The sequence below is a fragment of the Podarcis vaucheri genome (genome assembly GCF_965113315.1).
Source record: "Podarcis vaucheri genome assembly, chromosome: 1".
In the NCBI taxonomy this organism is placed as follows: domain Eukaryota; kingdom Metazoa; phylum Chordata; class Lepidosauria; order Squamata; family Lacertidae; genus Podarcis; species Podarcis vaucheri.
The window spans coordinates 128343409-128363025 of NC_138759.1; the positions used below are offsets into that span (position 1 = coordinate 128343409).

The 19617-nt window shown below is 44.4% G+C and overlaps 1 protein-coding gene across 3 annotated transcripts; it reads left to right on the forward strand.

Moving 5' to 3' along the window:
• The first annotated feature begins 244 nt into the window (after nucleotides 1-244).
• Nucleotides 245-19498, forward strand: TYW5 (tRNA-yW synthesizing protein 5). Of its 3 annotated transcripts, none has more exons than XM_082209587.1 (8): nucleotides 246-569; nucleotides 1534-1688; nucleotides 6783-6852; nucleotides 9038-9082; nucleotides 10954-11091; nucleotides 14158-14245; nucleotides 15617-15733; nucleotides 18416-19498. In XM_082209587.1, the coding sequence occupies exons 1-8, from the start codon at nucleotides 489-491 to the stop codon at nucleotides 18670-18672; spliced, it is 951 nt and encodes a 316-aa protein (XP_082065713.1). In that variant the 5' UTR covers nucleotides 246-488; the 3' UTR covers nucleotides 18673-19498. The 3 variants fall into 3 exon arrangements, with proteins under 3 accessions (XP_082065714.1, XP_082065713.1, XP_082065715.1); XM_082209589.1 differs by lacking the exon at nucleotides 246-569 and adding an exon at nucleotides 616-782; XM_082209588.1 differs by lacking the exon at nucleotides 9038-9082 and having other exon boundaries at nucleotides 245-569.
• Nucleotides 19499-19617: the final 119 nt, after the last annotated feature.

Consider the following 19617-nt stretch of genomic DNA (forward strand, 5'->3'; position numbering starts at 1 on the left):
CTCGCTAGGGATGATGGGAGTTGTAGCCAAAAAAAAATCAGCTGCTCGCTAGGGATGATGGGAGTTGTAGTCAAAAAAAAAAAAAGCCGCCGGAGACCCAAGCTTGGGAAATAGCCTAACATAGCGCTCGATCATGCTCCGCCGCAGGGTTTCCCAAACTTGGGTCTCCAGCTGTTTTTCCCCCGGACTACAATTCCCATCATCCCTGGCCACTGGGTCCTCCTAGCTAGGGATGATGGGAGTTGTAGTCCGAAATCAGCTGGAGGACCCTGCCCTACGGACTGAGCTGACCCAGCCCAGGATCGTCTCCTACGCGCTGGGCTGGAAGCGCCTCGCAAGGGGTTTCCAGGCAGGAGTCTGCTTTATCCCACCTTCCCCTTGCGAAAGGAGAAAACAACCGCGCGGTCTTCTCGGCCTGGAAAACCTGGTTTCCCTGGAGGAAGCAACCTGATCGCGGAAACCACAGCGAGAGGGGATCTGGTCCCGGCATGGAGGGGCAGCGAGTCATCCCGCTGGCTCAGTACCCCGGGGTCACCCGGGAGCGCTTTCTGCAGGACATCTACCCTCTGGTAGGGGAAAAAAAATATCGCACCTTTACTTCCCTGGTTCTCTGGTTACCAGCGTTGTAACGATAATAAGCTTTATATTTTTGTAGAACTCTTAGAAAAACAAAACTGTCGGACTGATTGCCATGATACTTCTTTGCCTTCTGTAAAACAGCAACACCACAGGATGTCCTCTCCAAATGCATGTGTTTGAAAGGTCATGCATTTAAGCCCTGGGTGGGTAAGGTAAAGGGACCCCTGACCGTTAGGTCCAGTCGTGGCCCACTCTGGGGTTGCGGCGCTAATCTCGCTTTATTGGCCAAGGGAGCCGGCGTACAGCTTCCGGATCATGTGGCCAGCATGACTAAGCCGCTTCTGGCGAACCAGAGCAGCGCACGGAAACACCATTTACCTTCCCGCTGGAGCGGTACCTATTGATCTACTTGCACTTTGACATGCTTTCAAACTGCTAGGTTGGCAGGAGCAGGGACCGGGCAATGGGAGCTCACCCCATCGCCGGGATTCGAACCGCTGACCTTCTGATCAGCAAGTCCTAGGCTCTGTGTTTTCACCCACAGCACCACCCGCGTAAGCCCTGGGTAGCCAAGCCCAAACAAATTTACAGATTCGTGTGTGTGTAGGTGACAAATTCCAGAAGGGTCCTCCTGTTAGGCTGCAATAGGTTGTAATGGATTGCTTTCAAGTCACTTCAGCACCAGATGGGGGGGGGGGGGAATCATCCACCAACTGCCCCACCCTGCCCTGTATTTTACCATGATGCTCATATTGACTTTCAGCATTTTAAAGTTGAAACTCAACTTAGCAAAGATGTAATTTTTGAAAGCATGTATGTATTTGCATTGATTACTAACATTATGTCAGTATATTCTTAGATGTCATAACTGTCCGTACTGTGAGAATGGTTGTTGGTAGAAGGTAGTAGAATTGCAAAAATGTTCTGCAACAATATTTTTTTTTTAATTCTTAGAGAAAGCCAGTAGTGCTGAAAGGTATTGATTTGGGCCCTTGCATGACCAAATGGACCGTGGATTACCTCAGTCAAGCATCAGGAAATAAAGAAGTAAAGGTTCATGTTTCTGCGGTGCCACAGATGGACTTCCTCAGTAAGAACTTTCTGTATAGGTATTCCGTTTCAATCCTTTCTCTGCTTTTAGAGGAATGCTCCAGACTTTTAGAGACTCAGTACTTCTGCTTGAAACTTTTTTTACGGGATCTGTGCTTTCACTTTGCAAATGGCATTCTGAATTATGAGTTGTTATCTTGTTCTGCTTTTGAAGCTGTAAGAGATTTTCTCCCTTCCACCTGATGTTCTGTGGGGGGTGAGATCTGGTTTTCAACGTGATATATCACCAGCTAAACATTGTGACATACTGATATACAGTGGTACCTCAGGCTACATACGCTTCAGGTTACATATGCTTCAGGTTACAGACTCCGCTAACCCAGAAATAGTGCTTCAGGTTAAGAACTTTGCTTCAGGATGAGAACAGAAATCGTGCTCTGGCGGAGCGGCAGCAGCAGGAGGCCCCATTAGCTAAAGTGGTGCTTCAGGTTAAGAACAGTTTCAGGTTAAGAACAGACCTCCAGAATGAATTAAGTACTTAACCCGAGGTACCACTGTATCACAATGTTTGAAATAAGGTTGGAGCTATGTAGAGGCATTGGCTGCCTTCATGTCCCCCCCCTCCACATTTGATTTTGGCATCACACACACACACACACACCATGATTCGCAATATATTGTCGGGTCAAAAATTATAAAACCAATATCATATGGACTTGAAACCGGTTTTGGGTGATATATTGTCCAGCCCTAACACACACCATGATTCGCGATATATTGCCAGGTCAAAAACTGTGAAACCAATATCAAGATATGGATGCTATATTGATATATCGCCCCGCGCTATCTGTGACCTCTTCTGCTTGTCGGTTTAATTTTCAGGCCTTCACATCTTATGGGACACCAAGGCAAAAGCAGTTCCCTGCCTATGTGGCTTTGCGATACATTCAAATATTGTGCGGATCGGACCACTTTGCTGATGACTTGTGCTTTCTTCTGTACACTCATCCTGTTGTTTTCCTATTGTCATGACATCACAATTGGGTTTTGTGGCTTTTTCAAACCAGAACTGGGAACTATACATACCAGGAGTGTGGAACTTCTGGACCGTAGGCCTAATTAGGCCTTGCTTCATCTATGACATGAGCTGTGGAGGATGTAAAGTAGTGGCTGGGCGAGAAAGCCCTTTGCAAGGAACTTTGAAGGAACTGTCCGTTGTTTGTAGGGGTGAAGGGGGACCCCCCCCAACCAGGCCTCAAAGCCTCAAGCACTTTTACAATTGCACTTTTCAAATTATTTTCTCTAAGGCTAAAAAAGTTTTTAGCTAAGCATCTTTCTTGGTAGCAAAAAGGTAGCTGAAGAACAATGCCTTTTCGCTTCTCAGGCTAGCTGACCTTGTCAATAGCGCATCCAGCTTGTTGCAAACTGTCTTCCGGGAACAGAGCCAGGGAACAAGAGAGAAACATTTCTATGCAAACCTGTGAAGGGGGAGAGGAAAAAAGGGGTTTGAAAAAAGGATAAAACCTGCTTGTAAAAATGTTTTTGGCGCGGCCTGTTTTGTGAATTCATCACACAGGTGCTTCTGCCCCCCCCCCCATGGCTCTTTCTCTGTATTTAACCCCTTGGTGTCGTTTTGACTCTTTTCTTCCCTCCCCGGGTGCAACGCTTTGCTACCCGTGGTTAAAGGACCTAGAAAGGCTACAGGGACTTCAAGTGCAGTGCAGACTCTGCAGGCACCGACAATCAGCTGTGATGGGCTGCAGAAGGGGAGCTGCCTTATGCAGCCAAAGGGGCTGCAGGAAGTGGCTTTGATTCAGAGAGCTTCCTCCGGCACTTTAAAGCCAAGCTGCTTCCACTGGTCAGAGAAAATGCGCTCCGTTTAAAAACAGAGCATTTTTCTTTCTTTCCAGAGGATGCAGTTTGGATTTAAGGTGCTGGGGGGAGACATTTCTGAATCCCAACCTTCTTCTTAGCAGACAGAAATGCTCTGTTTTCAGGAGATTCCGTTTAAGTGCCAAGCAGCTGATTAACTGCTGTGCCAATGAACTTTGACAGGTGTCAATCACCTGCCATCTTTATGACATCAGGTAATTGACTAGTGGTCCCACCCACCTGTCAGAGTTAGAAGGCTCGCTTGCCTTCACTTCTCGCAGTGAGGGAACCGCCAGAAGGCCCTTGGAGCTGGACCTCAGTGTCCGGGCTGAATGACAGGGGTGGAGACGCTCCTTCAGGTATACTGGACCGAGGCCATTTAGGGCTTTAAAGGTCAGCACCAACACTTTGAATGCTATATATACCTGTGTCATGTCTTGTTGGTAGTAGGCCAATAAAGAATCAAGACTTGGAGTTCTAAAATGGGTGATCCTACTAGCATTGTTGAAAGGAAGGGGCTCCAGATTGTGCTGAGAATCTATGTTCCTGTGTGTGAGAGAGAGGGAGGGAGAGAGAGTGTGTGAGCTGAGTATGTGGTGAAGAAGCAGCACAGTGGGTGCTAGAGAACCAAGGGAAATAAGCAAGGGGGTTTATAGGCTAAGGGCCAGGGGTAGCCAGTGTCTTGCCCTCCAGATGATTCCCCCACCCCAATTTTTTTAATTGGTTTTCACAATTTTACAAACAAACAAACAAACAAACACACAAGACAAACAAACATAAATCATAACCTTATTGAAAATTACACTTATTAACTTTGTTAAGTGACTTCCTCGCTTCCCCTTGGTTGAATTTCATTGCATGTCCTTTTAACGGTTTTCCAAATCACAATTCTTATGAAATTTAACTTAAACATTAACATCCTTAAATCTTCACATTATGGAATGAAACATATTAATTCATCACTTAACATAAATAAAATCCTAAGCCAATTAAGTATCTGCAAGCTGTTTTCAGTTAAATTAACTTAACATATTTAACTAAATAATCATCAAATTTAATCCACTCTTCCTGATACTCCTCCTCCTTCTGGTCGTGGGCTCTTCCGGTCAGGTCGGCTAGCTCCGAAAAATCCATAATCTTCATCTGCCATTCTTCTATTATTGGTAATTCTTGGGTTGCCCTCCAGATAATTTTGGACTATGATTCTCATCAACCTCAGCCAACATGGCCAATGGTCAACTGTAGTTCAGCAACAACTGGAAGGTGACATGCAAAAGACCTACAGTGGTGCCTCGCAAGACGAAAAGAATCCGTTCTGTGATTCTCTTCGTCTAGCGGTTTTTTCGTCTTGCGAAGCAAGCCCATTGAAGGATTAGCGGATTAGCGCTATTAGCGGCTTTTCTGCTGATCGGATCAGCTGATAAGCGGCTTAGCGGCTTAGAAAAAGGGGGGAGGGAAAAAACCCAGCAGGAACTCGCAAGACATTGTCGTCTTGCGAAGCAAGCCCATAGGAAATTCGTTTTGCGAAGCACCTCCAAAACGGAAAACACTTTCGTCTAGCGAGTTTTCCGTCTTGCGAGGCATTCGTCTTGCGGGGCACCACTGTAATATGTTTAGGAAACAGGTGGGATTCAACTACCCAATTCCATTAGCAGAAGGCAGCACAAGGAATCCCACTAGCGCAGGGATGTCCAAAGTCCATTTCGGGTGGCCTAATCTGGCCCGCTGGTTGGTTTAATCCGGCCCCTACAAATCCCAAAACTTCAACCCTGAAAAAGCTTTGTTGGCCCTTTGGACGGCCCTTCACATCATCAAATCTGCCCCTCTTTGAAAAACGTTTGGACAGTGATTAGCGCAATGGGATTCTCGCCCCCACCGGAGGTTCAGGGGAACCCCCAGAACAGCACATACCCTTTATAATATATGCAGTGTAATTGGCAGTAGTATGTCTGATTATATGACAATTACAGCATGTATTTTAACAGCTTTCTGATAAGTTTCCATGACTGGAAGTTTAAAATTGATTTGATCTAGCACCAGTTAACTGAAAAAATGCAGTTTTGTTAAAAGGAAAAATGAAAAAAAAAAAAAACTTTTTTGGCATTGGGTTTGGGAGCGTTCTGCTACCCGGAGTGTTTTTTCTTGAATTGTTGGAACTGCTTTTCAAAGCCTAATTGCTGTATCCCCACATAATGACCCTTGATGCCCAGACCTTTTTGTTCTGCTGTGGATCTGAATAATCGTTCCTTCTTCCCCAGTGAGACAAGCAGGGTAATGTCACCACCAAAATCCAGTTTATCCAATTGTCCATTATCATTTGCCTGTGAAATTCCTAAGCTGTCTTAGACAGCTCCTATCCTCGTGACCATAAAGAAGGCTGATCGCCGAAGAATTGATGCTTTTGAATTATGGTGCTGGAGGAGACTCTTGAGAGTCCCATGGACTGCAAGAAGATCAAACCTCTCCATTCTGAAGGAAATCAGCCCTGAGTGCTCACTGGAAGGACAGATCGTGAAGCTGAGGCTCCAATACTTTGGCCACCTCATGAGAAGAGAAGACTCCCTGGAAAAGCCCCTGATGTTGTGAAAGATGGAGGGCACAAGGAGAAGTGGACGACAGAGAATGAGATGGTTGGATGGTGTTCTTGAAGCTACTAGCATGAGTTTGATCAAACTGCGGGAGGCAGTGGAGGACAGAAGTGCCTGGCGTGCTCTGGTCCATGGGGTCACGAAGAGTCGGACACGACTAAACGACTAAACAACAACATCCTCGTGACCCATTCAAACACCAAAGGGGGACATTATGTGCTCTTACTTAAACTTCAGGTTGCTCTGTGTAAAAGAAAACGAGAGCCTTGGTTTTTGAATATAATGCCCCAGCATAATTGAAAACCACAAATTTGGTGTGTCGGGGCTACTTGTAATTATTTCCATTGTAAACAGTGGGGCTCATAGCACAATCCTAAAGGAATGCACTTAGAGTTAAGTCCATTGACATGTTTCCTTGCCAGTATTAACGTGGCACAACATAAATGAAACGTTAAAACCACCGATGCTGTGCAAAGCTAAAAACATAACTCAACGAACAGTATAAATATAAGCCAGTTAAGCAATTTGCAGTGGGTTCCACACACCCCTGCTCACCCTGTTTAGCCTTGTGGGTTTTAAAAAGCGAAGCAATCTATTTGGAGTTGTTATTGCAATGGTGCCCCATATCTGGCAAAAGTCCTATTCCATGTGAAACGCCTGGAGAGTTTTAATTTAAATATGTTTTTATTTTAGAACGTTACCTTTCGATGTATTCATAAGGAGAGCTGCTGAAGCCAAACATACAGATTACTTTATTTCAGAGGTAAGACTGTGATATTGTAATTACACTGAGATGTGGGTTTTTTGGGGAGGTGTAGATTGAAATTCAAAATATTAATCCCGCGAAATGCCTTAAAATGTGAGATAAGAACTGTACCTCGCTGTAAATTCTACTGGGTGTAGGTGGTTCTTACTCTTAAGTAACAGTGGGCAGGGTTGCATTATATCAGTACAATCTTAGGACTGTCTACTCAAAAGTAAGTAGTCCCAGGTATGTGTTTGTGTGTGCAGAATTGCAGTGTCTCACTGCAGCCGAATCTTTGATGCATTTATAGCCAGCGCACATAGACTCTGGTGGGATCCAGCATTAACAACCACAATCACTCTGGGGTCCTTTCCAACTCTACATTTCTATGATATTCACCCCGGTGACTTACACTTTATATTTGCAACGTAATTGACTGCATTATGACAATATGCAGAAGAGTTATTTTTAATTCTCTTTTTAATAGCACTTGTTCTATGCGTTTCCATGCGCTGCTCTGGTTCGCCAGAAGCGGCTTAGACATGCTGGCCACATGACCCGGAAGCTGTCATGTCCCTCGGCCAATAAAGCAAGATGAGCACTGCAACCCCAGAGTCGGCCACGACTGGACCTAATGGTCAGGGGTCCCTTTACCTTTAATAATAACTCCCACTGTATTAAGCATGGGGCTCATTCTCTCTTTGGCATGGCAGTTTTTGAGTGGACAAAGACCTAAAACAGGCTTCCTCAACTTCGGCCCTCCAGATGTTTTTGGCCTACAACTCCCATGATCCCTAGCTAGCAGGACCCAGTAGTCAGGGATGCTGGGAATTGTAGTCTCAAAACATCTGGTGGGCTGAGGTTGAAGAATCTTGACCTAAAATCTTTAAGCTGATTAGCTAAATGATACATGTTTTGCTGATTAAAGACAAGACAGTGGTTCCTCTTGGCTAAAAATCACCATACAACCAACGGTTGACAGAGACTTGAATATTGTAATAATTTATTCAGTTAGCTGCTAATGATTAGGTGAGTGGCAAATTGCAACTCTGTTTTACACATCTACAGCCTACTTTTTTCAAAAATGAGATTTTTTCGCAATAGGGAAAGTGACTGGAAAATGCACTGCAAAGTATGAGGCGAACAGTTGCTTTGATACAAACAAATCAGAATGAATGCCAATTAAATAACAACTGTTGGATAGGCTTTAAATCTAAATGAGTCAATAATTGTCCAAGATGTCAGAACCCTGCTTCTGTTGATTCACATTATTTCTAAATAATGTTCCATTTCTTCAGCAAACAACAGGGGGGGGGGAAACCGTCTGTTTAGCAAATTAGACTAGATTGATCAAGCCATTTGTTGTTGTTTAGTCATTTAGTCATGTCTGACTCTTTGTGACCCCATGGACCAGAGCACGCCAGGCACTCCTGTCTTCCACTGCCTCTCGCGGTTTGGTCAAACTCATGCTGGTAGTTTTGAGAACACTGTCCAGCCATCTTGTCCTCTGCCGCCCCCTTCTCCTTGTGCCCTCCATCTTTCCCAACATCAAGGTCTTTTCCAGGGAGTCTTCTCTTCTCATGAGGTGGCCAAAGTATTGGAGCCTCAGCTTCACGATCTGTCGTTCCAGTGAGCACTCAGGGCTGATTTCCTTCAGAATGGATAGGTTTGATTTTTTTGCAGTCCATGGGACTCTCAAGAGTCTCATCCAGCACCATAATTCAAAAGCATCAATTCTTCGGCGATCAGCCTTCTTTATGTAGGTGTAGTGGTTAAGAGCGGTGGACTCATAATCTGCTGAACCGGGTTCGCGTCTCTGCACCTCCACATGCAGCTGCTGGGTGACCTTGGGCCAGTCACACTTCTCTGAAGTCTCTCAGCCCCACTCACCTCACAGAGTGTTTGTTGTGGGGGAGGAAGGGAAAGGTGATTGTTAGCCGCTTTGAGACTCCTTCGGGTAGTGATAAAGTGGGATATCAAATCCAAACACTTTATGGTCCTGCTCTCACTTCCATACATCACTACTGGGAAAACTATAGCTTTAACTATACAGACCTTTGTTGGCAAGGTAATGTCTCTGCTTTTTAAGATGCTGTCTAGGTTTGCCATTGCTTTTCTCCCAAGAAGCAGGCGTCTTTTAATTTTGTGACCCACAGCAAAATGTTGATGTGTGTTCATTGAAATGACTTTTCTCTTTCTTAAGGATGAAAAATATTATTTGCGATCCCTGGGAGAAGACCCAAGGAAGGTGAGTAATGGTGGCTCATCTTAAGGAGTGTTCCTTTGCTTTCCTATAAAACACTTCATTGGAATATGCCTTGTCTTAAAAAAAGAAAAGAGGGGAAAGGAGGGCAGTTTGTATCTGATGGGGGTGGGTGGGAAAATTGACTGAACCCTCTTCACTCATTTAAAGGCATGTAGGCACCAAATGCTGGATGAGATTCATGAGGATCATTCCCTGTCACAGTCCTCCCTGATTCACAGTCCTGGATTTATGTATAGGATTAACATTCTATAAGGGACGCGGGTGGCGCTGTGGGTTAAACCACAGAGCCTAGGACTTGCTGATCAGAAGGTTGGCGGTTCGAAACCCCGTGATGGGGTGAGCTCACATTGCTCGGTCCCTGCTCCTGCCAACCTAGCCGTTCGAAAGCACGTCAAAGTGCAAGTAGATAAATAGGTACCGCTCCAGCGGGAAGGTAAACGGCGTTTCCGTGCGCTGCTCTGGTTCGCCAGAAGCGGCATAGTCACATTACCCGGAAGCTGTACGCCGGCTCCCTCGGCCAATAAAGGAAGATGAGCGCCGCAACCCCAGAGTTGGCTACGACTGGACCTAACGTTCAGGGGTCCCTTTACCTTTACCTAACATGCTATAGCTTAGAGCCCCACTCTCTTGGGCCCCCCAAAAAACATTTAAAGGGAAAAAAACCTTTAAAAAAGAAATAAACTAAAACCTACATACAGCAACAGTGTTTTGTGTTGTGTAGGCTCCTGTTGGTTATGTGCAAATGGCTTTAGCTACCTATTAGGTTCATAAATTACCATTAAGCATATATTCAACACAAAAAACAGCGGCAATTTGTTGTTGACAAAGGACAGCTGGACATATAAAGGGCCCCATTACCTTCAGTAGCTTAGGGCCTCATCAAACCTAAATCCAGCCCTTCATATGATTTTGGAGATTGATCTGAAAGTGTACAAGTAGTGTTTGCAAAAGACGCTACTGGTTCTGAAGAATGTGGAACCTCAACCATGTTATTCTAGCCAGATGTTCCTAATCTACTCGTACCTCTCCTGCCCCCTTGCAAAAAAACAAACCCCAATTTCTGCAGCATTTGGAATTGAATGCGGTGTTTGGGACATTTTTTTTACGATGCAAAATATACACACAATTACCGCATTCATACCCATCACATTGTGCCTTATTTATCCAAACGCAGACCACGAGCAACCCTGGTCATTGTGGCTCAAGGACCCAATTTATCCTTGGCAAACGAAAAGGCCTCCTTTTTTTGGCAGTTCATACTAGTTCATCTAGGGACGCAGGTGGCGCTGTGGGTTAAACCACAGAGCCTAGGACTTGCCAATCAGGAGGTTGACAGTTCGAATCCCCATGACGGGGTGAGCTCCCGTTCCTCGGTCCCTGCTCCTGCCAACCTAGCAGTTCAAAAGCATGTTAAAGTGCAAGTAGATAAATAGGTACTGCTCCAGTGGGAAGGTAAACGGCGTTTCCGTGCACAGCTCTGATTCGCCAGAAGCAGCTTAGTCATGCTGGCCACATGACCCAGAAGCTGTATGTCGGCTCTCTCGGCCTATAGAGCGAGATGAGCGCCGCAACCCCAGAGTCGGCCATGACTGGACCTAATGGTCAGGGGTCCCTTTAACCTTTTTACTAGTTCATCTGCTAAGTCAAATATTCAGTCGAGTTTCCAGTGGCCCCTCATGTTTATGTGGGAAGAAATACAGATGGATCTGCTCCTTAATTCTTCTCAGCACCTGCTAAGGAATGAGATCATGCCTGTATGTAGTGTCCCAATGATTTCCGCCCTTTCCCCTTGGATCAGACACTTTATAGAAAACCTTAAATATGACCCCTCCGGTTTTTTTTTTTTGTTTCAGGAGATTGCAGATCTCAGAAAGCAATTTCCTCTGCTGGCAGATGATATTCAGATCCCGGAGTACTTTGAAAAAGAGCAGCTTTTCTCCACTGTCTTCCGCATAAGCTCAGCAGGAATGCAACTTTGGACACATTATGATGTAGGTAATATGCCTCTAAGCATCTTTTAACAAAGAACGATGACAAGCTCATCTTACGCTTTATTGGCAGCAGGGTGGATTTGATTTAAATCAAATTGATTTAAATCACGATTTAAATCACTAGTCAGTAAGACTTATTTAAATCATTTTTTTGCAGAAAGACTCATTCTTAATCTTAATATTTACAATCAGATGAAGGTTTCATTTTTGGAATAATAAATTTTCAGAGTAGTTTTTACAGTTATATAAAAAATTACTGATTTGGTTATACTGTTAGAAATACATAGACCAATAATTATGAAATTATGGTGAAGCTTCATAAGTTAACTGTTTATATTTGGATAACTTGGAAGGAGAAAAATGATCATTTCCTTAATAACAATTTAAACAATTTATTTAACTAAAACTATAACATTATAGCATATGTATCCATGTTTGTTAACTGATGCAGTTAAACATTTTTTATTTAAACTTGGACTGGGTTTTAGCACACATGAAACGCTTAAGCAAATCCTTATTTCCTAATGAATAGCCTTTGGACTATAATGTAACTTAAACAGAAAACTATTTAGAAAGCTTTTTCCTCCCAAAGCATTTTATTTTAAAAATCCGATTTAAATCTAAAAATTCCAATTTATATCTAAAAAAATCTTTTTTTATTTTTATTTTAAAAAATCATTTATTTTTATACACCCTGATTGGCAGTGATCTGCCACCCAACTCCCTGGACTGTTAATATTATTAATAATAATTATTATACAATATCCCCCATTTATCTTCCAATAAACTCAAGGGAAGTGGTGTACATAGTTCTCCTCCTCACAACCACCCTGTGATGTAGGCAAGGCTCAGAGTTTGTGACTGGCCCAAGTAAGCTTCATGGCTGAGTGGGGATTCGAACCCTTGCCTCCCAGGTCCTAGTCCGACACTCTGTATGCCACACCGGCAACAAAACAAGAAACTTGGTATGGCAGTTAGGCCTTCCCTCTGGCATTTGACCTGGCATATAGGTTGTGATAAGGGACGCGGGTGGCGCTGTGGGTTAAACCACAGAACCTAGGGCTTGCCGATCAGAAGGTCGGTGGTTCGAATCCCCACGATGGGGTGAGCTCCCGCTGCTCGGTCCCTGCTCCTGCCAACCTAGCAGTTCGAAAGAACGTCAAAGTGCAAGTAGATAAATAGGTACCACTCCGGCGGGAAGGTAAACGGCGTTTCCAGTGTGGTGTAGTGGTTAAGAGCGGTAGTCTCGCAATCTGGGGGACCGGGTTCGCGTCTCCGCTCCTCCACATGCAGCTGCTGGGTGACCTTGGGCCAGTCACACTTCTGTGAAGTCTCTCAGCCCCACTCACCTCACAGAGTGTTTGTTGTGGGGGAGGAAGGGAAAGGAGAATGTTAGCCGCTTTGAGACTCCTTAAAGGGAGTGAAAGGCGGGATATCAAATCCAAACTCTTCTTCTTCTTCTTCTTCTTCCGTGTGCTGCTCTGGTTCGCCAGAAGCGGCTTAGTCATGCTGGCCACATGACCCGGAAGCTGTACGCCGGCTCCCTTAGCCAATAAAGCGAGTTGAGTGCCGCAACCCCAGAGTCGGTCACGACTGGACCTAATGGTCAGGGGTCCCTTTACCTTTACAGGTTGTGACTAAAACCCAGATGGCCTGTTGTAACGGTGCTCGGTTGCATTATTTGCCAACCCAGTGGCAGGATTTTTAGTCTCTGCTCCTGGTGTACTGGGGAACAGAGCAACCAAAAGCCCCCCTCTCCCAAAGTTGGCAATTGGCTTCTAGGTTCAGCATTGTCCGTGGGGCAGGAAAATGGGATGTAGAGGACACACTTTGAGGTCAGTATATCAGTCATTTCTGGTACATATTGAAGGGATTGAGGCTGTGTGTGTCTGAGTAACTACATACGTGTAGGTGAGCCCAGGAGAGAGACTAAGAGGAATGTGTACAAACGGCCAGAAGCAGAACGGTGAGCACTCTGCGTCTCCATTCCTGCTTCTTGCAGGGCAAGGAACGACCACTTACCTAGTGTATGATGTAGCGCATGGGTAGGCAAACTAAGACCCGGGGGCCGGATCTGGCCCAATCGCCTTCTAAATCCAGTCCGCAGATGGTCTGGGAATTAGCGTGTTGTTACATGAGTAGAATCATAGCTGTCAACCGTCTCTTATTTGGTGGGAAAGTCCCTTATCCCAGCTCCGTGTCCCGCTGCTGTCCCTTATTGATGATGTCCCTTAAATTTCCCGGCTTTCAAAGGAAGCAGCTCCTCTCCCTCCCTCCCTGCCGGCCAGGGAGGAGGGAGGCTCCAACTGTGTTGCTTGGCTGCGTTGCTCACCCAATAAGGAGTCTATAAGAACAACTGGGGGGTGGAGCTTACATGCTTTGTGCCGATCAAATCGGCCACATTGCCTGGGGACTCGCCTTTGCTCAGCGCTTCCCAGCGGAGAGGTGACGGTGGTTTTCCTTGCTGCATCCCCTTTGCTGGGTTGCTGCGCTATGGGAACCACCGCTTGAGGCTTCCCTGGTGTTTTCACATGAGTAGAATGTGTCCTTTTATTTAAAATGCACCTCTGGATTATTTGTGGGGCATAGAAATTCGTTCATTTCCCCCCCTTCAAAATATAGTCCGGCTCCCCACAAGGTCTGAGGGACAGTGGACCGGCCCCCTGCTGAAAAAGTTTGCTGACCCCTGGGTAGGGTGAGAGAGAACAGTGCTCTTCCTCCCCAATATGAGCATCCTGAATTTCCAGAGCTCCTGCAACAATGCTATGTTTAGCGTAGTTACAGTGGTACCTCGGGTTAAGAACTTAATTCGTTCTGGAGGTCCGTTCTTAACCTGAAACTGTTCTTCACCTGAGGTACCACTTTAGCTAATGGGGCCTCCTGCTGCCGTCACAGTGCGATTTCTGTTCTCATCCTGAAGCAAAGTTCTTAACCCAAGTTACCATTTCTGGCTTAGCGGAGTCTGTAACCTGAAGCGTCTGTAACATGAGGTACCACTGTTTTGTGATAACTGAAATTCTTTTCTGGTCGCATGCCAAGTAATACTTGTCATTTTCACATTTTTAGGTAATGGATAACTTCTTAATTCAGGTGACCGGAAAGAAGAAGGTTGTACTGTACAGTCCTCGTGATGCACCATACTTGTATTTATCAGGTATGTTACATGCCACAGGAACTCACTTTTACTTGTGCAGTGGGATTCCTCCTTCCCCACCCCCCTGGGTCCCACCTGCGACACCTCCCCCCCCCCCGAAACTACTCCAGTGGAGACCCTCCAGAGCAGATTTGGGAGGCACACAAGCGAAAGGAGAAATCCGGTTGCATAAGTGGAATCTGCTTTCCTAACAATGGATTCTGCCCTTGGGGTTTTATCTAGCTAGGCCAGAGAAGATCCACTGAAGTCAATGAGCTTAAATTAGTCACATCCATTGATTTCAGTGGGTCTGCTCTGACTTAGCTGGATACAGCCCATTTTCTTCAGTGGTGGGCAGCTTAGTACTCACATGACCTGCTGGATCAAACCAAAGGCCTATCCTGTCCCACAACGACCCACCAGATGCCTCTGGTGAGCCCACGTGAAGCAGGGCATGACAACAGCAACATTTCCCCGCTGTTGCCCTCCGGCAACTGCTGTCAAACTGCTTCTGAACCTGAAGTTTCCATTTAGCCATAACAATTGATGGTCATTGGGCCCTGGGATAGCCCAGAAGGTACAGCATGAGACTCTTAATCTCAGGGTTATTCCATACTAAGTAATGCTTTATTCCACTTTTTTTACAGACCAGATGTTAAGCGAACTGCCCTGTAATTTTCAGGATGCCTTTTTTTTAAAAAAAACAACAGCATTTCCTAGGATTGTGAGCACATTGCTTTCTAAACAACTCCACATCTCCTGGGTCGGCACCTTAGTCACTTCCAAGCTATTTAAAGAAAAAGGAAAAAAACCAAACACAGACAAATCCAGTCCTTTTCCCCACTGAGATAGCTAGGCAGATTAGGCAATTTATGAACCAGGTGCAAATTGGTAGAGATCATTTTAGTTACTCCGATTGGCACTGTTTGCATTCTAGATGAGATTGAGTAGCAGATTCTGTTCAGAATGAGCCATACATTCAAGCAATCTTTACGGAAATCACCGAGTGGAGGAACATAGCAAGGCTTGTAACAGAGAAATCATGTGGTTTAGTTTGGAATCCTGTTGTGCTATGTTTACTATCAGCAAAAACAAGTTCTAATATTTTTAAGATTGAGGGTAAGTATGTCAGCCGTTCTGATGAACGTTTCCTTTAAAAGTACACTGTGGCTGAACTGGATTCACTTATATTTGATAGATGCAAATGTCCGCTAGAGTAATAGAAATAGGGTACTATTAACAGCCTTCAGCACACAGGAGTGTATACACACACATGCAGTTTTTCCTCTCTGCCTTTTCCCACATTGGGATACCTGCACAGTATGTTTGCATCCCTGAGAGTAATCAGATAGCAAAACAGTCATGTCCATTGTTTGTTCACATCTTCATTAGGTACCAAGTCAGAAGTGCTAGACGTGGACGAGCCAGATTTGAAAAAATACCCTCTCTTTGTCAAGGCCAGACGTTATGAATGCCAGCTAAATGCAGGAGATGTCTTGTTTATTCCAGGTAAGAGGCACAGAAATCTCCTTTTGTTTTCCTCCATTACTTCTTGGATTGCTGTTTAAGGGGCTAAAGGTATACAATGTATGTAACAATCCAAAAAACTTATGGTGGTACGATTAATCAGCTTAAATCTCATGGTGCAGCCGTGCGTGTGTCGCTGTGGATTTTTCCAGGATGCATCTTTTAAAAACTGCACCCAAACGAATGCTGCATCACACCTGCAAAGATTATGTATTGGGTATGCTTTGCATGTGGATACATTTTCAATATAGCTCGTTTCAAAACTGACCTGGCATAATTATGTTAGCGTAATAATAATAATAGCATTGCAGAGTACTGACAGCATTGCAGACAGCTGCACATGCCTGTTTTCTTTGGCTGCAGTGTGTAGGTGTGTCGTGCGATACGCACCCGCATCTCTTTTAAGGGGTTAGTTTAACCTCTGGTTTGCTTGTAAAACTGGATTAAAGGTAAAGGGACCCCTGACCGTTAGGTCCAGTCGTGGCAGACTCTGGGGTTGCGGTGCTCATCTCAATTTATTGGCCGAGGGAGCCAGCGTACAGCTTCCGGGTCACGTGGCCAGCATGACTAAGCCGCTTTTGGCAAACCAGAGCAGCACACGAAAACGCCGTTTACCTTCCCGCCGGAGTGGTACCTATTTATCTACTTGCACTTTGACATGCTTTCGAATTGCTAGATTGGCAGGAGCAGGAACCGAGCAACGGGAGCTCACCCTGTCGCAGGGATTCGAACCGCCAACCTTCTGATCGGCAAGTCCAAGGCTCTGTGGTTTAACCCACAGTGCCACCCGCGTCCCTTAAAACTGAATTACTGTGCCGCAAAATGATGCATGTCTTCAGTAAATCAGAAGTGTGTCACCAACATGAAAAGTTTGGAAAGCTCTGCTCCAGAGCCTGTGACCCGCAATATGATCTTGGTCCCCATCCAGCATGGTCAGTGGTCCGGGATAAGAATTGCAGTCCAGCAACTTCTGGAAGGTCTGTGGAGTCCCTCCTCCTGTCCTAGAGGACACTAGGCAGTTGTAGCTATCTGCTCTCCTCAACAGGGTTTAAGTATTTAAATTGCACAGAGGCAGACTAAAATCTAATCAATGTACTTGCATCAGAATACATGACATGCAGTTTAAGACAGCATTAACGCTCAGGTGAGGAAATAGTTGCATTCACAAGTCTTTGTTTTGTCATAAGTGTGATTAATCTAGCCTACCTGGAAAAATGGCAGAGTCGGACTGTTACAAACTTAGCACTTCAGTTTTCTTAGAAAACGGAAGGCTTCCTTCCAGTATAATGCTTGAATGCAATGTTGACCGAATTATATAACATTTCTGGAAATGAGGAATGGTGTATAAAGCAGAAAATCACATTTCCTCCCTTAACACTTACTGCCATTTTTTTTCAGTTAACCATGGTGCTGCATTTTAGCAATTTGAGTCCTCTGCTATACAGGTTTTTCAAGCTCTCTTCCTTTAAACAGTGAAAAGTAAGTCGCTGAAGACTTACAAAAGGCTATGTCTGAATACTATTAAGATAAGGACTCATTTCTATGAACTGATCTTTGCTGGTTTGAGGTTAAAATACTGTCTTCTTCAAAATGTCATTGGGAGTCTTTATTTCAATTTATGCTTAAATCAGGCCTCTGCAAATTATGAGCCACTAAACCTTGCCAACAAAGGTCCGTATAGTAAAAGCCATGGTTTTCCCAGTAGTGATGTATGGAAGTGAGAGCTGGACCATAAAGAAGGCTGATTGCCGAAGAATTGATGCTTTTGAATTATGGTGCTGGAGGAGACTCTTGAGAGTCCCATGGACTGCAAGAAGATCAAACCTCTCCATTCTGAAGGAAATCAGCCCTGAGTGCTCACTGGAAGGACAGATCGTGAAGCTGAGGCTCCAATACTTTGGCCACCTCATGAGAAGAGAGGACTCCCTGGAAAAGACCCTGATGTTGTGAAAGATGGAGGGCACAAGGAGAAGTGGACGACAGAGAATGAGATGGTTGGATGGTGTTCTTGAAGCTACTAGCATGAGTTTGATCAAACTGCGGGAGGCAGTGGAGGACAGAAGTGCCTGGCGTGCTCTGGTCCATGGGGTCACGAAGAGTCGGACACGACTAAACGACTAAACAACAACAACAAATCAAAACTAGCTGCCTGCCCATGGCAAAGCAGATCACTAGCAAATAAATAAACCTCCTATTTTTGCTGCCAGGCTTTGGAAACTGGGGTGTCAAGTACTTGGCAGGTCCAGATTGCATGGTAGCTGTGCTATATTATATGCAGCTTGGTGAGGGCATTACATAGCCCTGCTCCTAGGTATTGCATTAGTCACACAGGATCTTAGGGTTGGGTGACTGAGAATATTGTCATACTGTGGTCTTAGCTGTAGAAAATCATAAGCTCCACCTAACTGTGCATATAATTAATATTTACACAAAATACTGAAGGCTGAATACTGAAAATATAGCAGCCTCTGCCAAGCTGAAACATTCTTAAAGTACAATTACTGTTTGCTAGCCATAAAAATTGGTGTTTTATTTTTTTTAAACGACACTGGAGCATTTGGAACAGCATTCTCTTTAACTGTTCACAGCAATATCTTACAGATTCTAGTTACTGTATTGTCTGTAAGGCATTTTCATTCAAAGTTTTTCTCTCTCTCCTTATAGCTTTGTGGTTCCATAATGTGACTTCTGAGGAGTTTGGCGTGGGAGTCAATGTTTTCTGGAAACACCTTCCTTCTAATTACTATGATAAGACAGACACCTATGGAAACAAAGATCTTGCGGCAGCCTCAAGAGCAGTACAGATTTTAGACAGGGCACTGAAAACCCTAGAAGAGCTACCAGAGGAATACAGAGACTTTTATGGCCGGAGAATGGTTTTGCGGATTCAAGAAAAAACCTACAGTACTAACTATGAATAGTTTTTTTACAAACATCTCATGAGCTGGCCTACAGACATTGCACATAGATACTTTGCCATGGGTACTTCCATTGTTCACCACTCCCCACTTTATATGTGTGTTTGTTGGAACTTTGCCCCATGTTTATATAAAAGTAAAGTTGGAGTACTGGTCCATTAATGAATAGACACATAATTTGTCACCAAAAGAATTTATTTAAAACTTGTTTTAAATAGTTTAGATTACACAATACAAAGAGATGTGGGTGGTGCTTCTTTCCTCTAACATTTTTCTAAAAACTGTTCTGTAAGTTTGTGGTAGCCTCAAGCAACTATTTGCACACAGGGCTCTCTGGACCAGGTGATTTTAAATATATAAAGAAGAATAAAAAACAGTAAACTATCCCCCCCCCCCGAACTGAAATACAAAGTTTATACAAGCAAAGGCTACACAATTCACTTGGCAGAATCCATGAGTGGGTATTGAACAGAGTTTAATGGGTGCTTTTCTACATGAAGATGAAACTGAGTCAAGCATATAAAGTATTGCAAAATAACAACTACAGTTATTATGGGATTGATGCTGGGGGCTACAAATTAGCAGGTCGTGCCTTATCAAATATCTGGCTCCAGTAGATACCACTCTGATAATCCACTGAGACTCCCCTCAGTGCTTTATTAAACCTGTTTTATTTCTTCCAAGATCTTATTCCCGTTTGAGCAGAACATCCTAACATCATTATCCTCATGACAAAACACATTTCTGTTCATTAACTTCCATTCCCACTTTCTAGAAATGTCTTTGCGTTTTTATTTCAAAATATGAAATTTTAGCTTGCAAATCACAAGGTTTGAGCCAGTGAACTGTGCAAGGAAGACAACAGATGCTGGAACTGACCTTAAAATGCAGGTGCAAACATTCATATGGTGCCGTAATAGGGAGCTTCTATAGCCATGCTCATATTTG

Excerpts from the sequence above, each read along its gene's own strand:
- TYW5 (XM_082209587.1), top strand. The coding sequence starts at position 489 with ATGGAGGGGCAGCGAGTCATCCCGCTGGCTCAGTACCCCGGGGTCACC. Across the intron at positions 570-1,533 it reads TGCAGGACATCTACCCTCTG|AGAAAGCCAGTAGTGCTGAA; the intron begins GTAGGGGAAAAA and ends TTTAATTCTTAG. Across the intron at positions 6,853-9,037 it reads CAGATTACTTTATTTCAGAG|GATGAAAAATATTATTTGCG; the intron begins GTAAGACTGTGA and ends CTCTTTCTTAAG.